The sequence below is a fragment of the Oncorhynchus kisutch genome, linkage group LG12, assembly GCF_002021735.2.
Source record: "Oncorhynchus kisutch isolate 150728-3 linkage group LG12, Okis_V2, whole genome shotgun sequence".
NCBI lineage: Eukaryota > Metazoa > Chordata > Actinopteri > Salmoniformes > Salmonidae > Oncorhynchus > Oncorhynchus kisutch.
In genome coordinates, this window is record NC_034185.2 from 56,807,612 (window position 1) to 56,830,956 (window position 23,345).

General features: G+C 43.6%; 1 protein-coding gene across 5 annotated transcripts in view; it reads right to left on the reverse strand.

Annotated features, from left to right (window-relative positions):
- Positions 1 to 867: 867 nt before the first annotated feature.
- Positions 868 to 23,345, reverse strand: part of LOC109880592 (serine/threonine-protein kinase DCLK2) — a 72,995-nt gene continuing 50,517 nt past the window's right edge. For 2 of the 5 annotated variants that reach the window (XM_031837870.1, XM_031837869.1), the window contains exons 6-17: positions 23,235 to 23,329; positions 21,396 to 21,477; positions 19,922 to 20,027; positions 19,251 to 19,308; positions 17,110 to 17,229; positions 13,053 to 13,199; positions 12,180 to 12,313; positions 11,845 to 11,922; positions 9,418 to 9,514; positions 7,558 to 7,638; positions 7,356 to 7,466; positions 868 to 3,913 (exon numbers count right to left, since the gene is read on the reverse strand). In XM_031837870.1, coding sequence (XP_031693730.1) covers positions 2,597 to 3,913; positions 7,356 to 7,466; positions 7,558 to 7,638; positions 9,418 to 9,514; positions 11,845 to 11,922; positions 12,180 to 12,313; positions 13,053 to 13,199; positions 17,110 to 17,229; positions 19,251 to 19,308; positions 19,922 to 20,027; positions 21,396 to 21,477; positions 23,235 to 23,329 — 2,426 coding nt within the window. In that variant the 3' untranslated portion in view covers positions 868 to 2,596. Of the gene's footprint in view, positions 3,914 to 4,528; positions 4,542 to 4,630; positions 4,726 to 6,028; positions 6,130 to 7,355; positions 7,467 to 7,557; positions 7,639 to 9,417; positions 9,515 to 11,844; positions 11,923 to 12,179; positions 12,314 to 13,052; positions 13,200 to 17,109; positions 17,230 to 19,250; positions 19,309 to 19,921; positions 20,028 to 21,395; positions 21,478 to 23,234; positions 23,330 to 23,345 lie in introns of all 5 variants that reach the window. The other 3 variants (XM_031837872.1, XM_031837871.1, XR_004212008.1) reach the window with 3 other exon arrangements.

The window sequence follows — 23,345 nt, forward strand, 5'->3', positions numbered from 1 at the left end:
GAACTCACTTTTTCTGAAGTTCGACTGGAATGTAGCCTGGGGTGGAGTTGCACTAACCACATCGTTCACAGAAGCTTCTTCCTGGCCGCAGTCAAGGCCTAGGTAGGTAGGTTTAACCCATATTAGCATGGGTAATATCATTGAGGGCTTCCACAATTGTAATGTAGTTGACTGGGTGGGACTTCCATCTTCATTGGCTGATCCTTACTGGTGACCCTGTTGGAGTCATGTCCAACCAGGTCATCGGGCGGGATCAGCCAATTGCGAAAAAGAACATTGACTACAAAATGGAGATAGCATGGGCAGCGCCATTGAGGCTGTCACAGACACAAAGATGAGTGCTATATCTCTATGGTTTTGGCTAAGGTTTATTCAAATTGCAAAACTAGAAGTATATAAAGACTGTTTAGATGGAATATCATCAATATATTATGCAAACTTCCCTTTAAGAGATGACGGTTGGAGTCTTCACCAGGACCTGCTTGCTGCTCTCCATGTGGCAAAGCCCCCAACACAGTGCAGGTGCTGCCATCACTGTGACTTGCAGAGCAGGGGGTTATGGGAGTCTGTTGGTCCCTAGCTTGTTTCCCCATAGGCTCAATGTTAGAGCTAGATCTGGTAACTGTTTCTATCCTGGTGATTGGCTCAGTAGATCTGATTCATCCGGATAGGTCTGGAGCAAAACACATCAAATAGTTGTTTTCATTGGCTAATGGTTGGAATTAGGCCATGTTGTTGCTTCAGATATTGTCCACAGGATGGCGCTGATGGTCACTTTACCTCATTGTGAGTGGCTTATAATATCTGATTTCTACCTTTACACACAATCAAAAACAGTGCCAAAGAAATAAAAACGTTTTTAAAACACTGATTTGAATACTTTTTATTGCGTTTGAAGTTCTCCGATGTGCTGCTAATACATAATGATAAAGGGAGTCACAGTGGCAAAATGCACAAACTAAAACTGTTGGCCAAAGCTGACAGGAGTGTTTTTCCTGCTTGAAATGTAATTTTTATACAAGTATCCAGACTAAAACTGCAATAAAAAAAGCATTATGATGATGACAGTGTAGTTTGACTAAACATTACAGAACAGCTACTATATGTACAATAGTACCAGCTTGATGTGTGTGTGTGTGTGAGACCTGTTTTGTGGGGAGGCAGGGGGAGGAACATGGCATGCAACTAAAGCCCCTTGGAGTAGTAGTGCTGTGCATCGGAGCCATTATCAATATCCGAAGGGTTAAACTCTAACCAACTGCATGCAGTAGGCTAGGTAAAGAGATACAGGCCGCATCCCAAATGGTACCCTATTCCCCAACCCTGTGGGCCCTGCTCAAAAGTAGTGCACTATATAGGGAATAGGGTGCGATTTGGGACTTAAACATGGACTTTAAAACATGTGCATTACCATTACAGACAAAGACAACAGCAAAGTTGAACAGCCTCACATTATTTTCTGGTAAATCTGGACTGATAAATGAGTATATGAGGGGATAGAGCTCCCAGTGTTTCCTGTCAGCTGGTTTCAGAAAAGGAATCTAACTCTACTGGGTCAGGTTCATTAGGGCACACAATGAAAAACATTTAGCAATGGAGGGCAAATGTTTCTTACAGGACATGTCCAGGAAGACCCTGTCTGTTTTCTTCCGTTTTGTGCCTGATGAACATTTCCATTGTAGTCATTTAGCAGATGCTCTTATCCAGAGCGACTTACAGGAGCATTTAGAGACTCGCTCAAGGGCACATCTACAGATTTGTCACCTAGTCGGCTCGGGGATTCGAACCAGTGACCTTTCGGTTACTGGCCAAAAACTCTCAAAACGCTAGGCTACCTGCCGCCCTGAACACACCCCTGATCTGGCAGCTATTTTCACAGGCACACCTCTCCTCATTGACACGTTCATCTTCTACTCTGATGCGTCTCTCTTTTGGTGTTCAGCAGTTAAACACTACAGGCTCCATAGCGGACCAATGATAAATAGGCAAGAGAAGAAAACAAAACTCAAACCTTCAACTTTCATTCTGGTGCCTCGTGTCTGTCATACAATACTATATACATCTACAGTAGCAGTTTATCTTACAACAGACAACAAGCACGCCAAATAATACACTTCTACCCATAATCAACATGTGTGTTTCTACCAACCAACCACAGACAATAAATAAAACATGATCAGAAGTCATTCCAGAAAACCCTGTCTGAAACCACACACACTAACTAGCCAGGCCTCGCTCTGTTTTCTCCATATCGCTCATATATAAATACACACATACCGTATATACAAAATCAACCAAAATGTACAAAACACCTCAACTTCCCTCTTGGAGCGTGGATATGATGGGTTCTCTACAGAGATTGTACTGTAGGTTGTAGGAGCCATTTTGCTTTTTTTTTGCCATTTGCTGCTTGGGAGCCTAGGAACGATACAGCAGTGGACATCAGCTGTTATACTGTTACTGGGGATGGAGGTTCTATCTGTATCTAGCCCCCTACATGCGAATCATAGGTCTGGGGATACGGCGTGTGGAGGTAAGGGGGCTGGAAAGGTACAAATTAGACCATGCAGCCAGTCTTCTCATCCATCATTCTTTCTCACAGCTCTCTGGCAGTAGCAGCAGCTTCAACGTCAAGGCCCACCAGGGGTGATGGAGGGGTGGGAGAGGAGGGAGAGGAGCAGGTCAGGGGTGAGGGAGGGCTGGGAAAGGCAGAGGGAGACAGAGGGTCAGAGGGAGAGGGGCAGGTAAAAAGAGAGGGAGGTGAGGAGGGAGAGAGAGGGGCAGGAGGAGAGGGGGCGGCTTTGCGTTTGGAAGGTGATGAGGCAGAGGGGCAAGTAACTGGCATATGAGAGGCCCCAGGGAAGGCACAGACATGGAGCTTGGTTGGAGAGGAAAGAGAAGGGGACATTTGTAGTTTGGTAGGTGAAGAGGGAGAGGAAGGAGAGGGAGAGATAACAGGTTTGGTAGGTGAAGAGGGAGAGATAACAGGTTTGGTAGGTGAAGAGGGAGCGATAACAGGTTTGGTAGGTGAAGAGGGAGAGGAAGGAGAGGGAGCGATAACAGGTTTGGTAGGTGAAGAGGGAGAGATAACAGGTTTGGTAGGTGAAGAGGGAGAGATAACAGGTTTGGTAGGTGAAGAGGGAGCGATAACAGGTTTGGTAGGTGAAGAGGGAGCGATAACAGGTTTGGTAGGTGAAGAGGGAGAGGAGGGAGCGATAACAGGTTTGGTAGGTGAAGAGGGAGAGATAACAGGTTTGGTAGGTGAAGAGGGAGAGATAACAGGTTTGGTAGGTGAAGAGGGAGAGGAAGGAGAGGGAGCGATAACAGGTTTGGTAGGTGAAGAGGGAGAGGAAGGAGATGGAGCGATAACAGGTTTGGTAGGTGAAGAGGGAGCGATAACAGGTTTGGTAGGTGAAGAGGGAGAGGAAGGAGAGGGCGCGATAACAGGTTTGGTAGGTGAAGAGGGAGAGATATCATGTTTGGTAGGTGAGGAAGGAGAGGGAGAGATAACAGGTTTAGTAGGAGAGGGAGAGTTGTTGGGCCTGGTAGGGGAGGTAGGATAGATAGAGACGTTAGGCTTGGTAGGAGAGGAAGGAGAGACAGGGACAGAGGGAGAGGTAACGGGTCTGGTAGGTGTTGAAGGAGAGATGGGAGGGGATACAGGGACAGGCACATCAGTCTGAGGACTCTTGGGTTCCTCCTCTGGGAGGGCAGGCTTGGTGGGTGATGCCATCTTGGTGTTGGTTGAGACTGGTGTTGGGTGTTGGTGTTTGGTGTTGGGTGAGGCTTGCTTGACTGGCATGGCTGCAGGAGGGACTACTTTCTTCCCAGGCGGTGGTGGGGGCGGAGGTGGTGCTGTGGGCCTCTGGCTGCGACGAGTCAGCTGGATCATCTTCTTATCTAGAGCTGTGTTCTGGTAGAGGTCAGGGGTGAGGGGTTAGGGGTGAGGGAAAGAAAGTCAGACCGACACTCACCTTCGGTACAATACAACAGAACCAAACAGGTAGAGAGAGATAGAAATAAAGAACAGTGGGTCAATATATAATGGGAAGAGAAAACTGCCCCAAGATGACGTTCAACCTCACTGATCTCTGACAGTAAGGTCCATGGAGTAACATTTCTATATATTATTAAACACAGTAGATTAAAAAAATATATATATATATATATATATACGGACAGAAACATCCATAGATGGGATGATTTTACAGTGACAGACCCTTCATAGTAGACTGACCCTTCACAGTAGTAGACAGACCCTTCACAGTAGACTGACCCAACAAGACAGCAAATCATATCATCAATGCTCAACATGCAGTGTAAGGGAAAATGAGAAATTGTGCTGGAGAGATTTTGCCTCATCACAACTCAAACCAACTAGATAATTTGGATTGCTATAATAATAACAATAATAACTACGTAACAATCAGAAGGCATTAAGATTTCCCATGTTCCCTTAGCTGAGTGAGTCTTCGTGGTGTCAGTGAAGAAGCAGTGAAGAAGCATAGCCTTCAGTGTTAGTACATACCATTGCCTTGGAGCTAATTCAGAGGGTGGCAATGTGGGCGTGTTGTGGAGGGGTGGAAGGGGCGGGGAGGAAGCAGAGGGGACAGAGACTAGTCTTACTCACAGCTCAACAACATTAGAGGAGACACAGAAAGTAGGCCTGTTTGATTTCTGCTCTGGTGTACCGCAGCACTGCTGGTTTTCCTCTGTCCTTGGTAGCTAAGTGATCAGTTCATGCCATTGGTTAGCCAGAGTCCACTACTCACCTGGTTTCCAATGTCTAAATAAAAAGAAGCAGTGGTGTCCCACTGGGCACAGACACCAATTCAACGTCTATTACACGTTGGTTCAATAGAATTTCATTGATATGACGTGGAAACAACGTTGATTCAACCAGTTGTGTGGCTCTCCAGGCTTGGAATTGATTAGCCTAAAGTCTGCTATGACAATCATCTCTCAGGATGCTAGTAAGCTCAATGACATGATTTTAGAAATCTTAACTTCTGGGGAGTACTGTTCAATGTTAAATCCAAGGCAATATAAGCAATTTTCATCTGTCTCTCTCATCCATTGCAGTAGTGCAGTTTAAATATTTGACCACAAGGTGGTGGTAGAGCTCAACTGAACAATTATCAGGAGATGAACTGTAATGTATCCAAAGGGCCAGGACAGCAGGTTGAAATGTTTTGTCATGAATCTTGTTCTGGGGGCAGCTCTGCAGAGTGGTCACTAGCTGGCACAGCCACAAAGTAATATAATCTCATTTTAAACCTAACCTTAACCACACCGCTAACCTTAATTCCTAACCCTATCCTTAAATTAAGACCAAAAAGCAAATTTTTGTTTTGCAGCTGGACCATCTAGCAGAAATTGCTAAGTTCTGCCTCCAGGGCAAGATTCATGACAATAAATGTCAACCTGCCATAGACATGGCCAATGCATGTAGGAGTAGGATCATGGCTTTACATAGCCATCAAATATATTGTAAAATTGCCATAGACATTCAATGTCCCCAGATTATTGTAGGGGCCTTAACTATAAGAGCACTACTTTAGATGAGTGACAGAGACGGGGGGGCAAATTAAAAATTAGTTCAGCAGAAGCAATGAGGGCTTCTCTTAGGCCTAGTTAGTTAGCATGCCAAATAACCACCCAGCCAGCCAAAAACAACACAGAATACAATAACATGTACAAATCTAACTCAGACAACAACTCTCAACACAGCAGTGACATCACTGTCAACAAAGTCAGTCCACACAGAGACGAGTTGATTGATGAAGATGGTTATGAGTGAGATAAAAGTGGAGGATGAGTGTGAGAGAGAGAGAAAATAAAAGAAGCCCCATTGGAGGAGGAGAGAGGAGCTTAGGCAAATTACACGAGGGGGCAGAGCAGCCATGCAAACTGATTCAAGGCCACTGCAGAGAGTTACTGAGTTATTCTGCCCAGATCAATCTGTTATAGAGAGGCATTATTGGAGCTGGCAGAGGGGGAGAGAGTGGAGGACGGGGGAGATCGGTACCCTGCACTCAGCTCCAAAGCTTCCCCTGTGGTCCTGGGATGAGTTGGGAGGAGGGAGTGGGATGAGCAGGAGGGGCGCGGGGATCTCCTTTACACCTCAAACTGTCAAAGGAGATTTACAACAAAATGAGGTTTAACCCCGAGTCAGGGGCAGTCCCAAATGAACCCTTACACCCCCCTTAGCCCATGTTAATCCCCTTCTACTGCTGCAGTGGGTATACTGGACCCAGGTGGAAGCAGACAGCATGTGTGCATCTCAATAGTCTAGAGAGGCTTCCTCTCATTGTCTCCTTCAGGACCAGGGAAGGAGATGAGGAGGGGGATCTAATTGAGATGCATCCATTGACAGACCTATGCTATATTGGTCATGTATTCACAGGCCAGCTCCAGCTCAATAGACCCCCAAGTGGACCAGAGAGGGGAGGTGATGTGACCAGAAGTGTGCGGCAGATCGAGAGGAAGTTAACCACCCACAACAGGAAGTTACATAACTGTGCCAGGAGGTGCATAGGCTTGTGGGAAAAAGCTTAAAAACAGAAAGAGGATGGTAGGATATGACTAAGGATGTATCTCTTCAGACCAATGTACTCTGGAGTCACTGAGAACACTGCGTCAACACTAAAACACGACATTTGTACTGCAAGGATGAAAACGCGTTTTAGAGAGAAGATGATGAATCAGGATTTATCCGTGTGTAATCCCAGGGGAAAGCTTTTTGAATAAATGTTGCTCTCTTAAAACCCTCAGTGATATGATTACATGAACAGAAGTTGTCCATTTCTTAGCTTTCCTGTCAGATAATCTCTCATGTTCTTTTAGATCAAACTCTTATGTAACCAACTGATTAATAGTACTAGATGTGAAAATAGTTATTGTTTGTTTGAAAGTGAGTAGGTGTAGTGCTGAATTGCCTAACATTTGTTACAGCTCATGTTGGTTTCCAATCAATCTTGAAATATAAGCGGATGCCAATAAAAATAAAATCAGGAAGCTTCTTTTAGCTTTGTGTTTTTGGTTCCTTCAGAAAACGACTGATGGCAAGTAAATCAGACCATGATTTAACATTTCTGCAAATATCAAGAATCTACAGACGAGGACTCTGGGGTGTCAATGTACGACAGATGGTGGAATACAGAGAGTTCAGATGAGGGAAAGTGGAGATACACAATGTGTGTATTGGAAACGTGACCAGAAAATAGAGAGTAGTTGGTAGAGAGTAGAGGGTTGTGACTGAGGGCTGTTGTGTATACGGAGTGAAACAATGTGTGTATGGGACCAGAAAACAAATAATGGGTTGTGATAGTGAATGTTGTTGTCTTGTTCCTCACCATGATGACTGACACTCCTGCTGTGGTTGTGCTGGGCTTTGGTGCTGTGTTGAAGTGTGTCCTCAGTTTACCTGACACCTCCATCTTCATGTTGTTCTCCATGTTGTCATCCTGTAGAGACACACACACATTCTCCTTTATGGTCCTGAACACACACACACACCCCCACACACACCCACACAAAGTCCACAAGACAAGTTACCGTGACCCAGGGATGAGAGAGGATGTCCTGTGCTGTGTAGCGAGCCTCCACGTTCACCTGCAGCATCCGCCCAATCAGCTCCTAGAAAACACATCAGGTCATGCATCAGCGGTGACATCTTCAGGGTCCAGTCTCTCTCAAGTCATGTCGTCACAACTTTACCTTGACATGTCATGTCACACAGTGAGAACAATGTACAAGTGTCACAGGAGGACATTACAAACAGTGCTCTAGCATGGTTTGGCTACATTCACTGTGCCTCCAACCAGGGTCGGGTTCATTAGCACTTACCATAACAAAACGTACCAAAATATTTTGCAACAGAAAACGAAAATGAGCATGTCTTATTGGACAAGTTCAGGTAGTCCATGTCAGTCTATATCAGTCCATTTTCTACATTTTCTACTCTACTAGATCTCTAGACGTAGGCTTTTCTTTGTTAAGTCGAGGTGCCACTGCAGCAGAGGATTTAATTAGTATTTCAGCCTTGCTTTGAAATAGCTGCTGTCACTGTAACACATGGTGGTCATTTAGGGAGTGAGAGCAGGGAGCGCCATGCCTTTTACCACACACTAGTCATTGAGAGAGGGCGCAAGCGAGAGGCAGAAAGAGAGAGGCAGAGAGAGAGAGAGAGAGGCAGAGAGAGAGAGAGACATTTAAATTCTACAACCACCTAAAAGGAACCAATCCCCAAACCTTCCATAACAAAGCCATCCCCGACAGAGAAATATATCTGGAGAAGAAACCCCTAAGCAAGCTGGTCTTGAGGCTCTGTTCACAAACACACCCCACAGAGCCCCAGGACAACATCACTATTAGACCCAATCAAATCATGAGAAAAAAAAATTACTTGGCCCAAAACAGAGAGTACACAGTGGCAGAATACCTGACCACTGTGACTTTGGCTATGTACAGACTCAGTGAGCATAGCCTTGCTATTGAGAAAGGCCGCCGTAGGCAGACCTGGCTCTCAAGAGAAGACAGGCTATGTGCACACTACCCACAAAATGAGGTGGAAACTGAGCTGCACTTCCTAACCTCCTGCCAAATGTATGACCATATTAGAGACACATATTTCCTTCAGATTACACAGACCCACAAAGAATTTGAAAAAAAATCTAATTTTGATAAACTACCACATCTGTTGGGTGAAATACCACAGTGTGCATCACAGCAGCAAGATTTGTGACCTGTTTGCACAAGAAAAGGTCAACCAGTGAAGAAAAAACACCATTGTAAATACAACCCATATTTATGTTTATTTATTTTCCCTTTCGTACTTTAACTATTTGCACATCATTACAACACTATACATTATATGACATTTGAAATTTATTTATTCTTTTGGAACTTTTGTCATGTTTATTTCACTTTTGTTTATCCATTTCACTTGCTTTGGCAATGTAAACATATGTTTTCCATGACAATAAAGCCCTTAAATTGAAATTGAACATTTTATTGACTTGAGAGGCAGAGAGAGTGAGAGTGAGAGTGGGAGTGGGAGTGGGAGTGGGAGTGGGAGTGGGAGTGGGAGTGGGAGTGGGAGTGAGAGAGAGAGAGAGAGAGAGAGAGAGAGAGAGAGAGAAAGAGAAAGAGAAAGAGAAAGAGAAAGAGAAAGAGAAAGAGAGGGAACAGAAAAGAGGAGTAATGAAAGATGTGAGAACCGAAGAAGAGATGGTGTGTGTGCAGCATCCCCTCTTTCTCTCTTTCCAAACCATCCCCCTCTCTTTCTTCACTCCCGCTCCCCTCTCCTTCATTCCGGAAGATCTCAACGGGACCCTCCGACCCCCTCGTTGCTGCCACCCAAATGTAATGGGGGCTGACGCGACAGGGGTGGTGTGTCTGTGTGTGGTGGTTTACCTTGGCTGAGTCCGTGACGTTGTCCCAGTAGGGAGCAGGGAAGTCCAGTCGTCCCACCAGGATCTGGTCAAACAGGTCCTCTTGAAGGTTGTCCTCACTGTACAGAGAAACATACTATGCTGTGAACAGATGGATATTTCAGCATACACCCACAAATACTGTAGTACACACACACACACACACACACACACAATATTTATGTCACATTCAAAGACACACAGCGTCAGAATAACTCTGACACCATTGTCCTTTCTATCCCCTCACCTTCACTCACTAACTAACTGGCTGCATTTTGCAATTCAGCACCAGGAATCAATTCAAGGACACACCAGAACACAACAAGAGTAGCCACAGAAGAGGTACAAGTAGGGGGAGGATAGGACGACTGACTATGAGACATAATAAATCTCTCAGCTCTATTCTGGCAGACAATCCTCACTGCAATGACACTACTATCCAGAGACCTTGTCTATGTCTATGCCGAACGGTTAATCTATGCGAGATCATGCGAGATCATAGTTATGCTAAACCATAGGTATATAAAAATTTAAAAAACATCAAATTAACTCATGTAAATTCACATCTCCTATATGAAGTGTGAATATTTCTGCCACACAGGAAAACGGTTCCAAATAAATGACATTATTACGTGTTCCACCACCCATGTTATTTACATGATTAAATGTCCATGTGGGCTCTGTAATGTCGGTAAAACCACCCGCTCTCTCAAACAGAGAATTAGTGAACATAAATGTTCAATCAGGAGAAACAACAGGGATTATCCAGTCACTGTACATTTCAATGACCTGAAGCATGACATTTCCACCTTTAGATGTTGTGGCATAGAGAAAGTTAAGAAATCAGACAGGGGAGGTGATATTAATAATACTCTGAGTAAAAGAGATTGTTTTTGAATTTTCACCCTCCAGACATTATTTCCTAAAGGACTTAATGATGAAAAGCCAATGTATGTTATGTTGTGAATTTGAACATGAATTATGTGTCTCTTGTAGATTATTCTGACGTTTTTCGTACGATGTACCCAATGACTAATGAAAACTTACTATATATCTTCATTGTGGTTTTACAGACGTGTTCAATACGCCTTATTTATACACTTTTGTAATATTTATGAAATGCATATTGTTATATTTGGCAGCACTTATTTATTTTTCCTTTGCCTCCGACCCCCTTCGATGTGTTGGAACGGATGTGGGTGTGGCCAGGTCTACATAAGGATGCACATTTTTTTTAAATCACAAAAGCTCTGACGAAGGCCGTGAGGCCGATACATAAGCTTATTAAATATGAGTGATACTGTCAAGAGCAGTGTGCAGTTTCCTTTTTCCTTCATCTTGTTCAATTGTTGCCATGCACCTGCAAATTAGATTGCCTTTTGAATTCTTTACATCTCCTATATTTAAAAAGCTGAATAATGTGCGAGGGCCAAGACGCCTGGGTTTACACTAAGGAAGCCAAACGGATGTGCTAGGCAGCCCACTCAACACGTAAGGACTGTCTATGGGAACATTCCCGAGATCAATTAGACATTTCTAAGAGTTTTCCAAAAGTAAGGATTAAATCCCTGTTTTCTGTAAATTAAAGCACATCCTAGACAGGCTAGTAGAGGTTTAACTGTGTGAATCAGATATGAAGCAGGTGGCCAATCGTAGAATTTCAGAGATTATCATGTTAACATTAAGCGTGGTGACTGTGTAATGAACACTATCCCGTCAAGGACCAGCCACGTTGTTGTGTGGTGTACCTGAGAATATATCCCTTTAGGAGTTCTGGAGGTTAAATAACATTGTGTAGTGTACTGTAGGTGTCTGGAGGTTAAATAACATTGTGTAGTGTACTGTAGGTGTCTGGAGGTTACATAACATTGTGTAGTGTACTGTAGGTGTCTGGAGGTTACATAACATTGTGTAGTGTACTGTAGGTGTCTAGAGGTTAAATAACATTGTGTGGTGTACTGTAGGTGTCTGGAGGTTACATAACATTGTGTAGTGTCCTGTAGGTGTCTGGAGGTTAAATAACATTGTGTGGTGTACTGTAGGTGTCTGGAGGTTACATAACATTGTGTAGTGTACTGTAGGTGTTCTGGAGGTTACATAACATTGTGTAGTGTACTGTAGGTGTTCTGGAGGTTACATAACATTGTGTAGTGTACTGGAGGTTACATAACATTGTGTAGTGTACTGGAGGTTACATAACATTGTGTAGTGTACTGTAGGTGTCTGGAGGTTAAATAACATTGTGTAGTGTACTGTAGGTGTCTGGAGGTTAAATAACATTGTGTGGTGTACTGTAGGTATTCTGGAGGTTAAATAACATTGTGTAGTGTACTGTAGGTGTCTGGAGGTTACATAACATTGTGTAGTGTACTGTAGGTGTCTGGAGGTTACATAACATTGTGTAGTGTACCTGCGGAAGGGAGGAAAGCCACAGAGCAGGATGTAAGTGATGACCCCAGTTGCCCAGATATCCACCTTCAGACCATAACTGGGGAGAGAGACAGAGAAGAGATGGAGAAAGAGCAGAGAGAAAAAGCAGAGGGGGAGAGAGAGAAGAGAGAAAGCAGAGCAAGAAAGACAGAGGAAAAGAGAGAGCAGAGAGAGAAAGAGAGCGAGCCGAGAGAGAGAAATATGAAGGACGTGTTGTTTAACATCCGTGTGGGTTTCCCCTTCAGCGGCGCTAGTCACTAGAATGTCTGATACTATGGATACAGGTACAGGTTCCCTGAGTTGGCAGTAACTCACCCAGCCTCAGCGATGATCTCAGGGGCCACGTAGGTGGGGGTTCCACACACGGTGTGCAGGGGCCCCTCAACCACAGTTGCCAGACCAAAGTCCCCCAGCTTCAGAGACTTCGTGCCGTCAAGGTACTCACACACCTAAGGGGCAGACACACAAAACATAGTTCCCAACTCATGTCACCTCAATTCAAAAGGCATTGTGCATTTTATATGCAAATACTTTAGCATGCCATATGAAAATCTGAAATCTCATATCCATAGTACACAGCGTTGTACGAGATCTTCAGTTTCTTGGCCATTTCTTGCATGGAATAGCCTTCATTTCTCAGAACAAGAATATACTGACAAGTTTCAAAAGAAAGTTAGTCGAACCCACAAATGCTGATGCTCCAGATACCCAACTAGTCTAAAGGCCAGTTGTATTGCTTCTTTAATCAGAACAACAGTTTTCAGCTGTGCTAGCATAATTGCAAAAGGGTTTTCTAATGATTAATTAGCCTTTTAAAATGATAAACTTGGATTAGCGAACACAGGAGTGATGGTTGCTGATAATGGGCCCATGTAGATATTCCATAAAAAATCTGCCGTTTCCAGCTACAATAGTCATTTACAACATTAACAATGTCTACACTGTATTTCTGATCAATTTGATGTTATTTAATGGACAAAAAACTGGCTTTTCTTTCAAAAACAAGGACATTTCTAAGTGACCCCAAACTTTTGAAAGGTTGTGTATGTCTCAGCCACTCTGGTGGAATTGTGTCACAACAATTCTGACATATTGTTGTCAGGTAACTACTGTATGTCAATTCAACAACATATGATCTTACAGTGTAGCTGGCTACCCCAGTCTTCAGTGTGGTCCCTCACTACTCACCAGCAGGTTCTCAGGCTTGATGTCTCTGTGTACTATGTTCATGCTGTGGAGGTACTTCAGGGCTCCAGCCAGGTTAAACACCATGACACTGGCATCTCTCTCTGTGTACTTAGTGGAGGACGTGATGGCATCAAACAGGTCGCCACCCTGCAGGAAATGGACGCATTAGACACATTCATGTTGAATTAAGAACTTACCTAAATGATAAGGTACCTAAAATATTAATGTTGCATGCACTGAATACTGCTGTAGTGGTCAGTAGTGGTTGACTAGATACTGTAGAGGTCAGTAGTGGTTGACTAGATACTGTAGAGGTCAGTAGTGGTTGACTAGATACTGTAGAGGTCAGTAGTGGTTGACTAGATACTGTAGAGATCATTGGTGGTTGACTAGATACTGTAGAGGTCAGTAGTGGTAGACTAGATACGGTAGAGGTCAGTAGTGGTTGACTAGATACTGTAGTGGTCAGTAGTGGTTGACTAGATACTGTAGAGGTCAGTAGTGGTTGACTAGATACTGTAGAGGTCATTGGTGGTTGACTAGATACTGTAGAGGTCAGTAGTGGTAGACTAGATACTGTAGAGGTCAGTAGTGGTTGACTAGATACTGCAGAGGTCAGTAGTGGTTGACTAGATACTGTAGAGGTCAGTAGTGGTTGACTAGATACTGCAGAGGTCAGTAGTGGTTGACTAGATACTGCAGAGGTCAGTAGTGGTTGACTAGATACTGTAGTGGTTTACTAGATACTGTAGAGGTCAGTAGTGGTTTACGAGATACTGTAGTGGTCAGTAGTGGTTGACTAGATACTGTAGAGGTCATTGGTGGTTGACTAGATACTGTAGAGGTCAGTAGTGGTTGACTAGATACTGTAGAGGTCATTAGTGGTTGACTAGATACTGTAGTGGTCAGTAGTGGTTGACTAGATACTGTAGAGGTCATTGGTGGTTGACTAGATACTGTAGTGGTCAGTAGTGGTTGACTAGATAATGTAGTGGTCAGTAGTGGTTGACTAGATACTGCAGAGGTCAGTAGTGGTTGACTAGATACTGCAGAGGTCAGTAGTGGTTGACTAGATACTGTAGAGGTCAGTAGTGGTTGACTAGATACTGTAGAGGTCAGTAGTGGTTGACTATATACTGTAGTGGTCAGTAGTGGTTGACTATATACTGTAGTGGTCAGTAGTGGTTGACTAGATACTGCAGAGGTCAGTAGTGGTTGACTAGATACTGTAGAGGTCAGTAGTGGTTGACTAGATACTGTAGTGGTTTACTAGATACTGTAGAGGTCAGTAGTGGTTGACTAGATACTGTAGAGGTCATTGGTGGTTGACTAGATACTGTAGAGGTCAGTAGTGGTTGACTAGATACTGTAGAGGTCATTAGTGGTTGACTAGATACTATAGAGGTCATTGGTGGTTGACTAGATACTGTAGAGGTCAGTAGTGGTTGACTAGATACTGTAGAGGTCATTGGTGGTTGACTAGATACTGTAGAGGTCAGTAGTGGTTGACTAGAAACTGTAGAGGTCAGTAGTGGTTGACTAGATACTGTAGTGGTTTACTAGATACTGTAGAGGTCAGTAGTGGTTGACTAGATACTATAGAGGTCATTGGTGGTTGACTAGACACTGTATAGGTCAGTAGTGGTTGACTAGAGACTGTAGAGGTCATTGGTGGTTTACTAGATACTGTAGAGATCAGTAGTGGTTGACTAGATACTGTAGAGGTCAGTAGTGGTTGACTAGATACTGTAGAGGTCAGTAGTGGTTGACTAGATACTGTAGATGTCAGTAGTGGTTGACTAGATACTGTAGAGGTCAGTAGTGGTTGACTAGATACTGTAGAGGTCAGTAGTGGTTGACTAGATACTGTAGAGGTCAGTAGTGGCTGACTAGATACTGTAGTGGTCAGTAGTGGTTGACTAGATACTGTAGTGGTCAGTAGTGGTTGACTAGATAATGTAGAGGTCAGTAGTGGTTGACTAGATACTGTAGAGGTCAGTAGTGGCTGACTAGATAATGTAGAGGTCGGTAAGTGGTTGACTAGATACTGTAGAGGTCAGTAGTGGTTGACTAGATACTGTGGAGGTCAGTAGTGGTTGACTAGATACTGTAGAGGTCAGTAGTGATTGACTAGATACTGTAGAGGTCAGTAGTGGTTGACTAGATACTGTAGAGGTCAGTAGTGGTTGACTAGATACTGTAGAGGTCAGTAGTGATTGACTAGATACTGTAGAGGTCAGTAGTGATTGACTAGATACTGTAGATGTCAGTAGTGGTTGACTAGATACTGTAGAGGTCAGTAGTGGTTGACTAGATACTGTAGAGGTCAGTAGTGGTTGACTAGATACTGTAGTGGTTGACTAGATACTGTAGAGGTCAGTAGTGGTTGACTAGATACTGTAGTGGTTGACTAGATATTGTAGAGGTCATTGGTGGTTGACTAGATACTGTAGAGGTCAGTAGTGGTTGACTAGATACTGTAGAGGTCATTAGTGGTTGACTAGATACTATAGAGGTCATTGGTGGTTGACTAGATACTGTAGAGGTCAGTAGTGGTTGACTAGATACTGTAGAGGTCATTGGTGGTTGACTAGATACTGTAGAGGTCAGTAGTGGTTGACTAGAAACTGTAGAGGTCAGTAGTGGTTGACTAGATACTGTAGTGGTTTACTAGATACTGTAGAGGTCAGTAGTGGTTGACTAGATACTATAGAGGTCATTGGTGGTTGACTAGACACTGTATAGGTCAGTAGTGGTTGACTAGAGACTGTAGAGGTCATTGGTGGTTTACTAGATACTGTAGAGATCAGTAGTGGTTGACTAGATACTGTAGAGGTCAGTAGTGGTTGACTAGATACTGTAGAGGTCAGTAGTGGTTGACTAGATACTGTAGATGTCAGTAGTGGTTGACTAGATACTGTAGATGTCAGTAGTGGTTGACTAGATACTGTAGAGGTCAGTAGTGGTTGACTAGATACTGTAGAGGTCAGTAGTGGTTGACTAGATACTGTAGAGGTCAGTAGTGGCTGACTAGATACTGTAGTGGTCAGTAGTGGTTGACTAGATACTGTAGTGGTCAGTAGTGGTTGACTAGATAATGTAGAGGTCAGTAGTGGTTGACTAGATACTGTAGAGGTCAGTAGTGGCTGACTAGATAATGTAGAGGTCGGTAAGTGGTTGACTAGATACTGTAGAGGTCAGTAGTGGTTGACTAGATACTGTGGAGGTCAGTAGTGGTTGACTAGATACTGTAGAGGTCAGTAGTGATTGACTAGATACTGTAGAGGTCAGTAGTGGTTGACTAGATACTGTAGAGGTCAGTAGTGGTTGACTAGATACTGTAGAGGTCAGTAGTGATTGACTAGATACTGTAGAGGTCAGTAGTGATTGACTAGATACTGTAGATGTCAGTAGTGGTTGACTAGATACTGTAGAGGTCAGTAGTGGTTGACTAGATACTGTAGAGGTCAGTAGTGGTTGACTAGATACTGTAGTGGTTGACTAGATACTGTAGAGGTCAGTAGTGGTTGACTAGATACTGTAGTGGTTGACTAGATATTGTAGAGGTCAGTAGTGGTTGACTAGATACTGTAGTGGTTGACTAGATACTGTAGAGGTCTGTAGTGGTTGACTAGATACTGTAGAGGTCAGTAGTGGTTAAATAGATACTGTAGAGGTCAGTAGTGGTTAAATAGATACTGTAGAGGTCTGTAGTGGTTGACTAGATACTGTAGAGGTCAGTAGTGGTTGACTAGATACTGTAGAGGTCAGTAGTGGTTAAATAGATACTGTAGAGGTCAGTAGTGGTTAAATAGATACTGTAGAGGTCAGTAGTGGTTAAATAGATACTGTAGAGGTCTGTAGTGGTTGACTAGATACTGTAGAGGTCAGTAGTGGTTAAATAGATACTGTAGAGGTCAGTAGTGGTTAAATAGATACTGTAGAGGTCAGTAGTGGTTAAATAGATACTGTAGAGGTCTGTAGTGGTTGACTAGATACTGTAGAGGTCAGTAGTGGTTAAATAGATACTGTAGAGGTCAATAGTGGTTGAACGTACCTTGACCAGCTCCATGACCAGGTAGAGTTCAGTGGGTGTGTCCACTTCGTCTATCAGCTGGATAATGTTGGGGTGTTTGACTCTCCTCAGCACTGCCACCTCATTCTCTATCAGGTGCTCCTGCACACACACACACACGCACGCGAGCACACACACACACACACACACACACACACACACACACACACACACACACACACACACACACACACACACACACACACACACACACACACACACACACACAGAGAGTGGACAGTGGTTAGGTATTCAACCCTGCATTATTAACCCCCAGGCAGATAGACATGTATTAGTTCATTGGGTTGGTCTTTGATCCTGTTAATATGGAATCAGATTTATCATGTTTTATTCATGTTTTCTCTAATGTCAGCTGCTCTGACAGATACATGATATACATCACTTTGAGCTGAGAGGCTAAACCTTCATTAGATAGTTAAGAGACCAGAGCAATAAATAGTTTATTTATTTAGAGTGTCCTCTTGTCTGAGAGAACAGTCTCTGTTGATACATGGTACTGGGACTGTCGGCAACACTGTCTGAGAGAACAGTCTCTGTTGATACATGGTACTGGGACTGTCAGCAACACTGTCTGAGAGAACATTCTCTGTTGATACATGGTACTGGGACTGTTGGCAACACTGTCTGAGTGAACAGTCTCTCTGTTGATACATGGTACTGGGACTGTCAGCAACACTGTCTGAGTGAACAGTCTCTCTGTTGATACATGGTACTGGAACTGTCAGCAACACTGTCTGAGAGAACAGTCTCTGTTGATACATGGTACTGTGACTGTCAGCAACACTGTCTGAGAGAACAGTCTCTCTGTTGATACATGGTACTGGGACTGTCAGCAACACTGTCTGAGTGAACAGTCTCTCTGTTGATACATGGTACTGGGACTGTCAGCAACACTGTCTGAGAGAACAGTCTCTGTTGATACATGGTACTGTGACTGTCAGCAACACTGTCTGAGAGAACAGTCTCTGTTGATACATGGTACTGGGACTGTCGGCAACACTGTCTGAGTGAAAAGTCTCTATGTTGATACATGGTACAGGGACTGTCAGCAACACTGTCTGAGAGAACAGTCTCTCTGTTGATACATGGTACTGGGACTCCGTCAGCAACACTGTCTGAGAGAACATTCTCTCTGTTGATACATGGTACTGGGACTGTCAGCAACACTGTCTGAGAGAACAGTCTCTGTTGATACATGGTACTGGGACTGTCAGCAACACTGTCTGAGAGAACAGTCTCTATGTTGATACATGGTACAGGGACTGTCAGCAACACTGTCTGAGAGAACAGTCTCTCTGTTGATACATGGTACTGGGACTCCGTCAGCAACACTGTCTGAGAGAACAGTCTCTCTGTTGATACATGGTACTGGGACTGTCAGCAACACTGTCTGAGAGAACAGTCTCTGTTGATACATGGTACTGGGACTCCGTCAGCAACACTGTCTGAGAGAACAGTCTCTGTTGATACATGGTACTGGGACTGTCAGCAACACTGTCTGAGAGAACAGTCTCTCTGTTGATACATGGTACTGGGACTGTCAGCAACACTGTCTGAGAGAACAGTCTCTCTGTTGATACATGGTACTAGGACTGTCAGCAACACTGTCTGAGAGAACAGTCTCTGTTGATACATGGTACTGGGACTGTCAGCAACACTGTCTGAGAGAACAGTCTCTGTTGATACATGGTACTGGGACTCCGTCAGCAACACTGTCTGAGAGAACAGTCTCTCTGTTGATACATGGTACTGGGACTGTCAGCAACACTGTCTGAGAGAACAGTCTCTGTTGATACATGGTACTGGGACTCCGTCAGCAACACTGTCTGAGAGAACAGTCTCTGTTGATACATGGTACTGGGACTGTCAGCAACACTGTCTGAGAGAACAGTCTCTCTGTTGATACATGGTACTAGGACTGTCAGCAACACTGTCTGAGAGAACAGTCTCTGTTGATACATGGTACTGGGACTGTCAGCAACACTTACATTCATTCACCACGTTACAACCTGGGTTGCTGAGCTCAGCTGCTATTGGGTGACACAGTCAAAGAAATACAGTGGCAACAACATATTATCTCTCTCTCTCTCTTGCTCTCTTACCTTTCCACTGCACTTGGCCTTGTCAATGATCTTCAGTGCATACTCCTTCCCAGTGGACCTATAAAGACATACAGCAACACTAGTCCTTCAAATCATGGTATATTGTATTTGCTGTAAATCCTTCAAACCTACCCAAATCATGTGCAACCATCTGCCAAACCATAAAAAATGTTAACAAGTTTGAAAGGCACTTTTTTGTGTGTTTCATCACAAACTAAGATTCTAAGTTCTACCCAACAGTAGACTGAACAGTGTTGCATCCCCATACACAGTCATAGGCTGAAGCATCAGACAGTGCGTGACGGTGTATTGGAGCGTCTAGCCCTTCAGATTAGAGGAAGGAGTCTGCTCTCTGTATATTACAGACAAACTGCTGAGTCAGAAGGGAAACGGTAATGAAGTGGATTTCATGGGCTGAACCCCAGACACACGCACATACACAAACAGTAAATGCTTACTTAAATTCTATAAATAAATGCCTGCTGACATTAAGCCTTAGAAGCAGTTATGACATGTGCCGTGGCGCTTATTAAGTCACATTGAAAGCTACTGATCAACGTGGTCATTTATAAATAGGGCTTTTTAAGTCCAACAGCCGAGTGAACATTCATTGCAAATATGAAAATCCATCAATGAGATGTAAAGACATGTAATATTCTAAATTTACATACCGTTCTACACAGTCTTTCACCACGGCAAAGTTTCCGTCTCCTATGACCTTGCCGACCTTGTACTTATCCAGGACGGTTGTGATAGAGCTACAGCTGTTGCCGTTAACTGATGAGGAGAGATGTGTTACAACGGGGCACATCAGAATGCTCTTTCAGTTACTTCCTGTGGCCCACATATATACAGACTGAACAAAACATTAAGAACACCTTCCTAATATTTGAGTTGCACCCCCACCTTTTGCCCTCAGAACAGCCTCAATTAGTCGGGGCAAGGACTCTACAAGGTGTCGAAAGAGTTCAACAGGAATGCTGGCCGATGTTGACTCCAATGCTTCCCACAGTTTTGTCAAGTTGGTTGGATGTCTTTTGGGTGTTGGACCATTCTGATACAGACAGGAAACTGTTGAGTGTGAAAAACTCAGCAGCGTTGCATTTCTTGAAACAAACTGGTGCACCTGGCACCTACTACCATACCCCGTTCAAAGGCACTTAAATATTTTGTCTTGATCCTACACCCTCTGAATGGCACACATACACAATCCATGTCTCAATTGTCTCAAGGCTTAAACATCCTTATTTAACCCGTCTCCTCCCCTTCATCTACACTGATTGAAGTGAATTTAACAAGTGACATCAATAAGGGATCATACATTCACCTGGATTCACCTGGTCAGTCTGTCATGGAAAGAGCAGGTGTTCATAATGTTTTAGACACTCAGTGTAGAATGACGTACAATACCTACAAGTACTTACTCTGGTAAAACTTGCATTGCAGTGAAATGAATATGATCTCGTTTTGAAATGAATATGATCTCGTTTTAATCGTGTTTTAATCTAATCAAAGTATAAAGTCATTAATTGCCCATTAACCCAGGCAGCCTAGCTCCTACCCTAGAACTAATATCTGGCCTCTCCTAAAGAGGAACCAACAATATTATGCAGACACACAGCCCAAGGACGTGTTGATACCGCCTGGCTGTCTCACGCAGAAGCACACAGATCTTTTCACTTGTTCTCCGCATCACACTTCTCTGTCCCTCTGTTGTGAGTGCTGCTGTGATGCGACACGTGTCGCTGAGTAAGCAATTCTAATATAACAAAACCTGCATTGAGGCCCTAGGGGGGATTGGGGATGCATTGGGCCACGTGTTTAGGGGTGAGTGAGTGCAGGCAGGAGCTGTGAGAGTTGGCACAGAGACAGGATGACACAGGGTAAAGAGAGGAGAGGAGTAGAAGGGAGGAGAGGAGAAGAGGAGAACAGAAGAAGAGAAGGGAGGCGTTGAGAGGGGAGTGGAAGAAGTGTAGGGAGGGGAGGAGAAAGGAGGAGAGGAGAACAGAAGAGGAAAATGGAGGAGAGGGGAGGAGAAGGGAGAGGTTGAGAGGAGAAGGGAGGGATGAGGACAGGAGTGGAGTGGCGAGGCAAGGAGGAGGAGGAGAGAAAACTGAAGAAAATGTCAGAGAAGGGGACACCTACCCTCAGGACTCATGTTATAGGCCAACTCCAGACTGTGTGGAGACCCGTTCACATTGGTGGCAGACGTGTGATGTGGCGGAATCTGGAAAGGGGGAGACAAAGAAAGTAAGAGATGAAGAGAGGAGGGAAGGAGAGAAAAATAAACAGAGGTCAGCATCCTTCCCCTTTCAGCCACCACTCAAGTCAAAACCTGGACACACGCATCACCATGGCAACTATAAATATAAAAAATGGCACACACAATGGATTAGAGGTCAAGGTTGGCTGTGCACAACTGTTGGTTAGGCAACTCCCAATCCAATGCTTTGTTTTGATATCAATACTAGCAGGGTGATCGAATTAGCCAGTTACATCTCCAGAGTAATACAACAGGACAGGTCCGCTTCATAACATCGATCCAGAACGAAGCCCTGGGATCTGGGGACATTGACTAATGGTTTTGCTTTAAGTAGCATGCATTTGAAATCCAATATAATGCCATGACAGAGTGTGTCAGGATAACTTGCTCATGGATCCCCGTAGTGTCTAATAGTGCTTCAGAGTTCTGACAGGAAACTGATACAAAACACCCCCGCAATTAAATGGTATAGTTTGGTACTGGCACTTACCCTGTATATGGCTTACATTCTTCGGTTTGTGTTTTTCCCTCTCTTTTTTCTTGTGGGGTTTTTTGTTCTACTATTTTGATATTGAATACTGCACTGCTGGGAAGGGCTAGCAAGTTAAGCATTTCACTGTACTTGTGCAGGCCTTTTGAATGTATTTTCATTGACTGATTTCCTTATATGAACTGTAACTCAGTCAAATCTGGATGTATATTTTTGTTCAGTATAGTTTGGTAAGAAAATGTTTGATATTCGACTTTATAATCCATTATTAGATAGGTAGCTCAATGGAAAGATAGAAGACGATTCTACAAAAACACGTCTCTTCTGTATTGCTCTTACAGTTCTCCATTCTGTGGACGTTGTGTGCCTACCCAAACTCAAAATAAAGTGAGCAGGTATGTATATCACTGTGTTAATTATGCATTTGGCGCAAAATAAGTGTTCTGCCCTTCAGAACAGTACAGGGTGTCAGGACCTATCTTAATGGATAGGCCTCCCCTACTGTCACTTATCAGGCACAGAAAGAGGAAACACAAACTTGAATGGATCGAAATGATGACTATTGTTGGAAATAATGAATAATTTGACGAGGCCTTTTCCAAAAGAGAGAGCTGTGATGGCTGTTTGAATCGGTTATATGGGTTATTATAAGACTCCTTTTTCAAGCATTCTTGGCTTTCACATGCGACAGAATCCGCCAAGTCATCTCAGTAATATTTTCTATTATGGAAGAGAAGCTCTTTCAACACTTCTAGAAGTACACGAACCATAAGGCTTATTTCTGTTACCTGGACTAGAAAAATGTATGCATTATTTAGTACAATCTCAAAGTGAAACTCCTTTGAACTGGGTGGATTACATCATCAATCTTTCTTTCCAATTTGTTACTTTGTGATGTCTTTCAGAGTAACTAAGTTCTATCAAACATTATGGACCTGCCAAATAAACACGGTGTAGGTGTTGCCAAACTGTAATAATAATCTAGAGAAAGTTGTCCCCACTGTCAACAGATTCAAGTGTTCTGGCCAACCACTATTCCTGATCTAATGCACTTGAGGTTAACTCATTTGCTACTATATGGTTATTTATAGCATATCACTCTTCCTATACAGGTACATACAGTGCAATATAATTATCTGGAGATTATAGGTGGTGTGTGTGTGTGTGTGTGTGTGAGTGTGTGTGTGTTAGACATGGTGTGTGTGTGTGTGTGTGTGTGTGTGAGACTTACCTTGAAGCTGTGTATACTGCGGGGGCTGGTGGGGGAGGAGCTGTTGGATTTGGTGGACTTGGGGGTGGAGATCGTACTGCTGGGGACACCATTGACTGGAGAGGAGAGAGA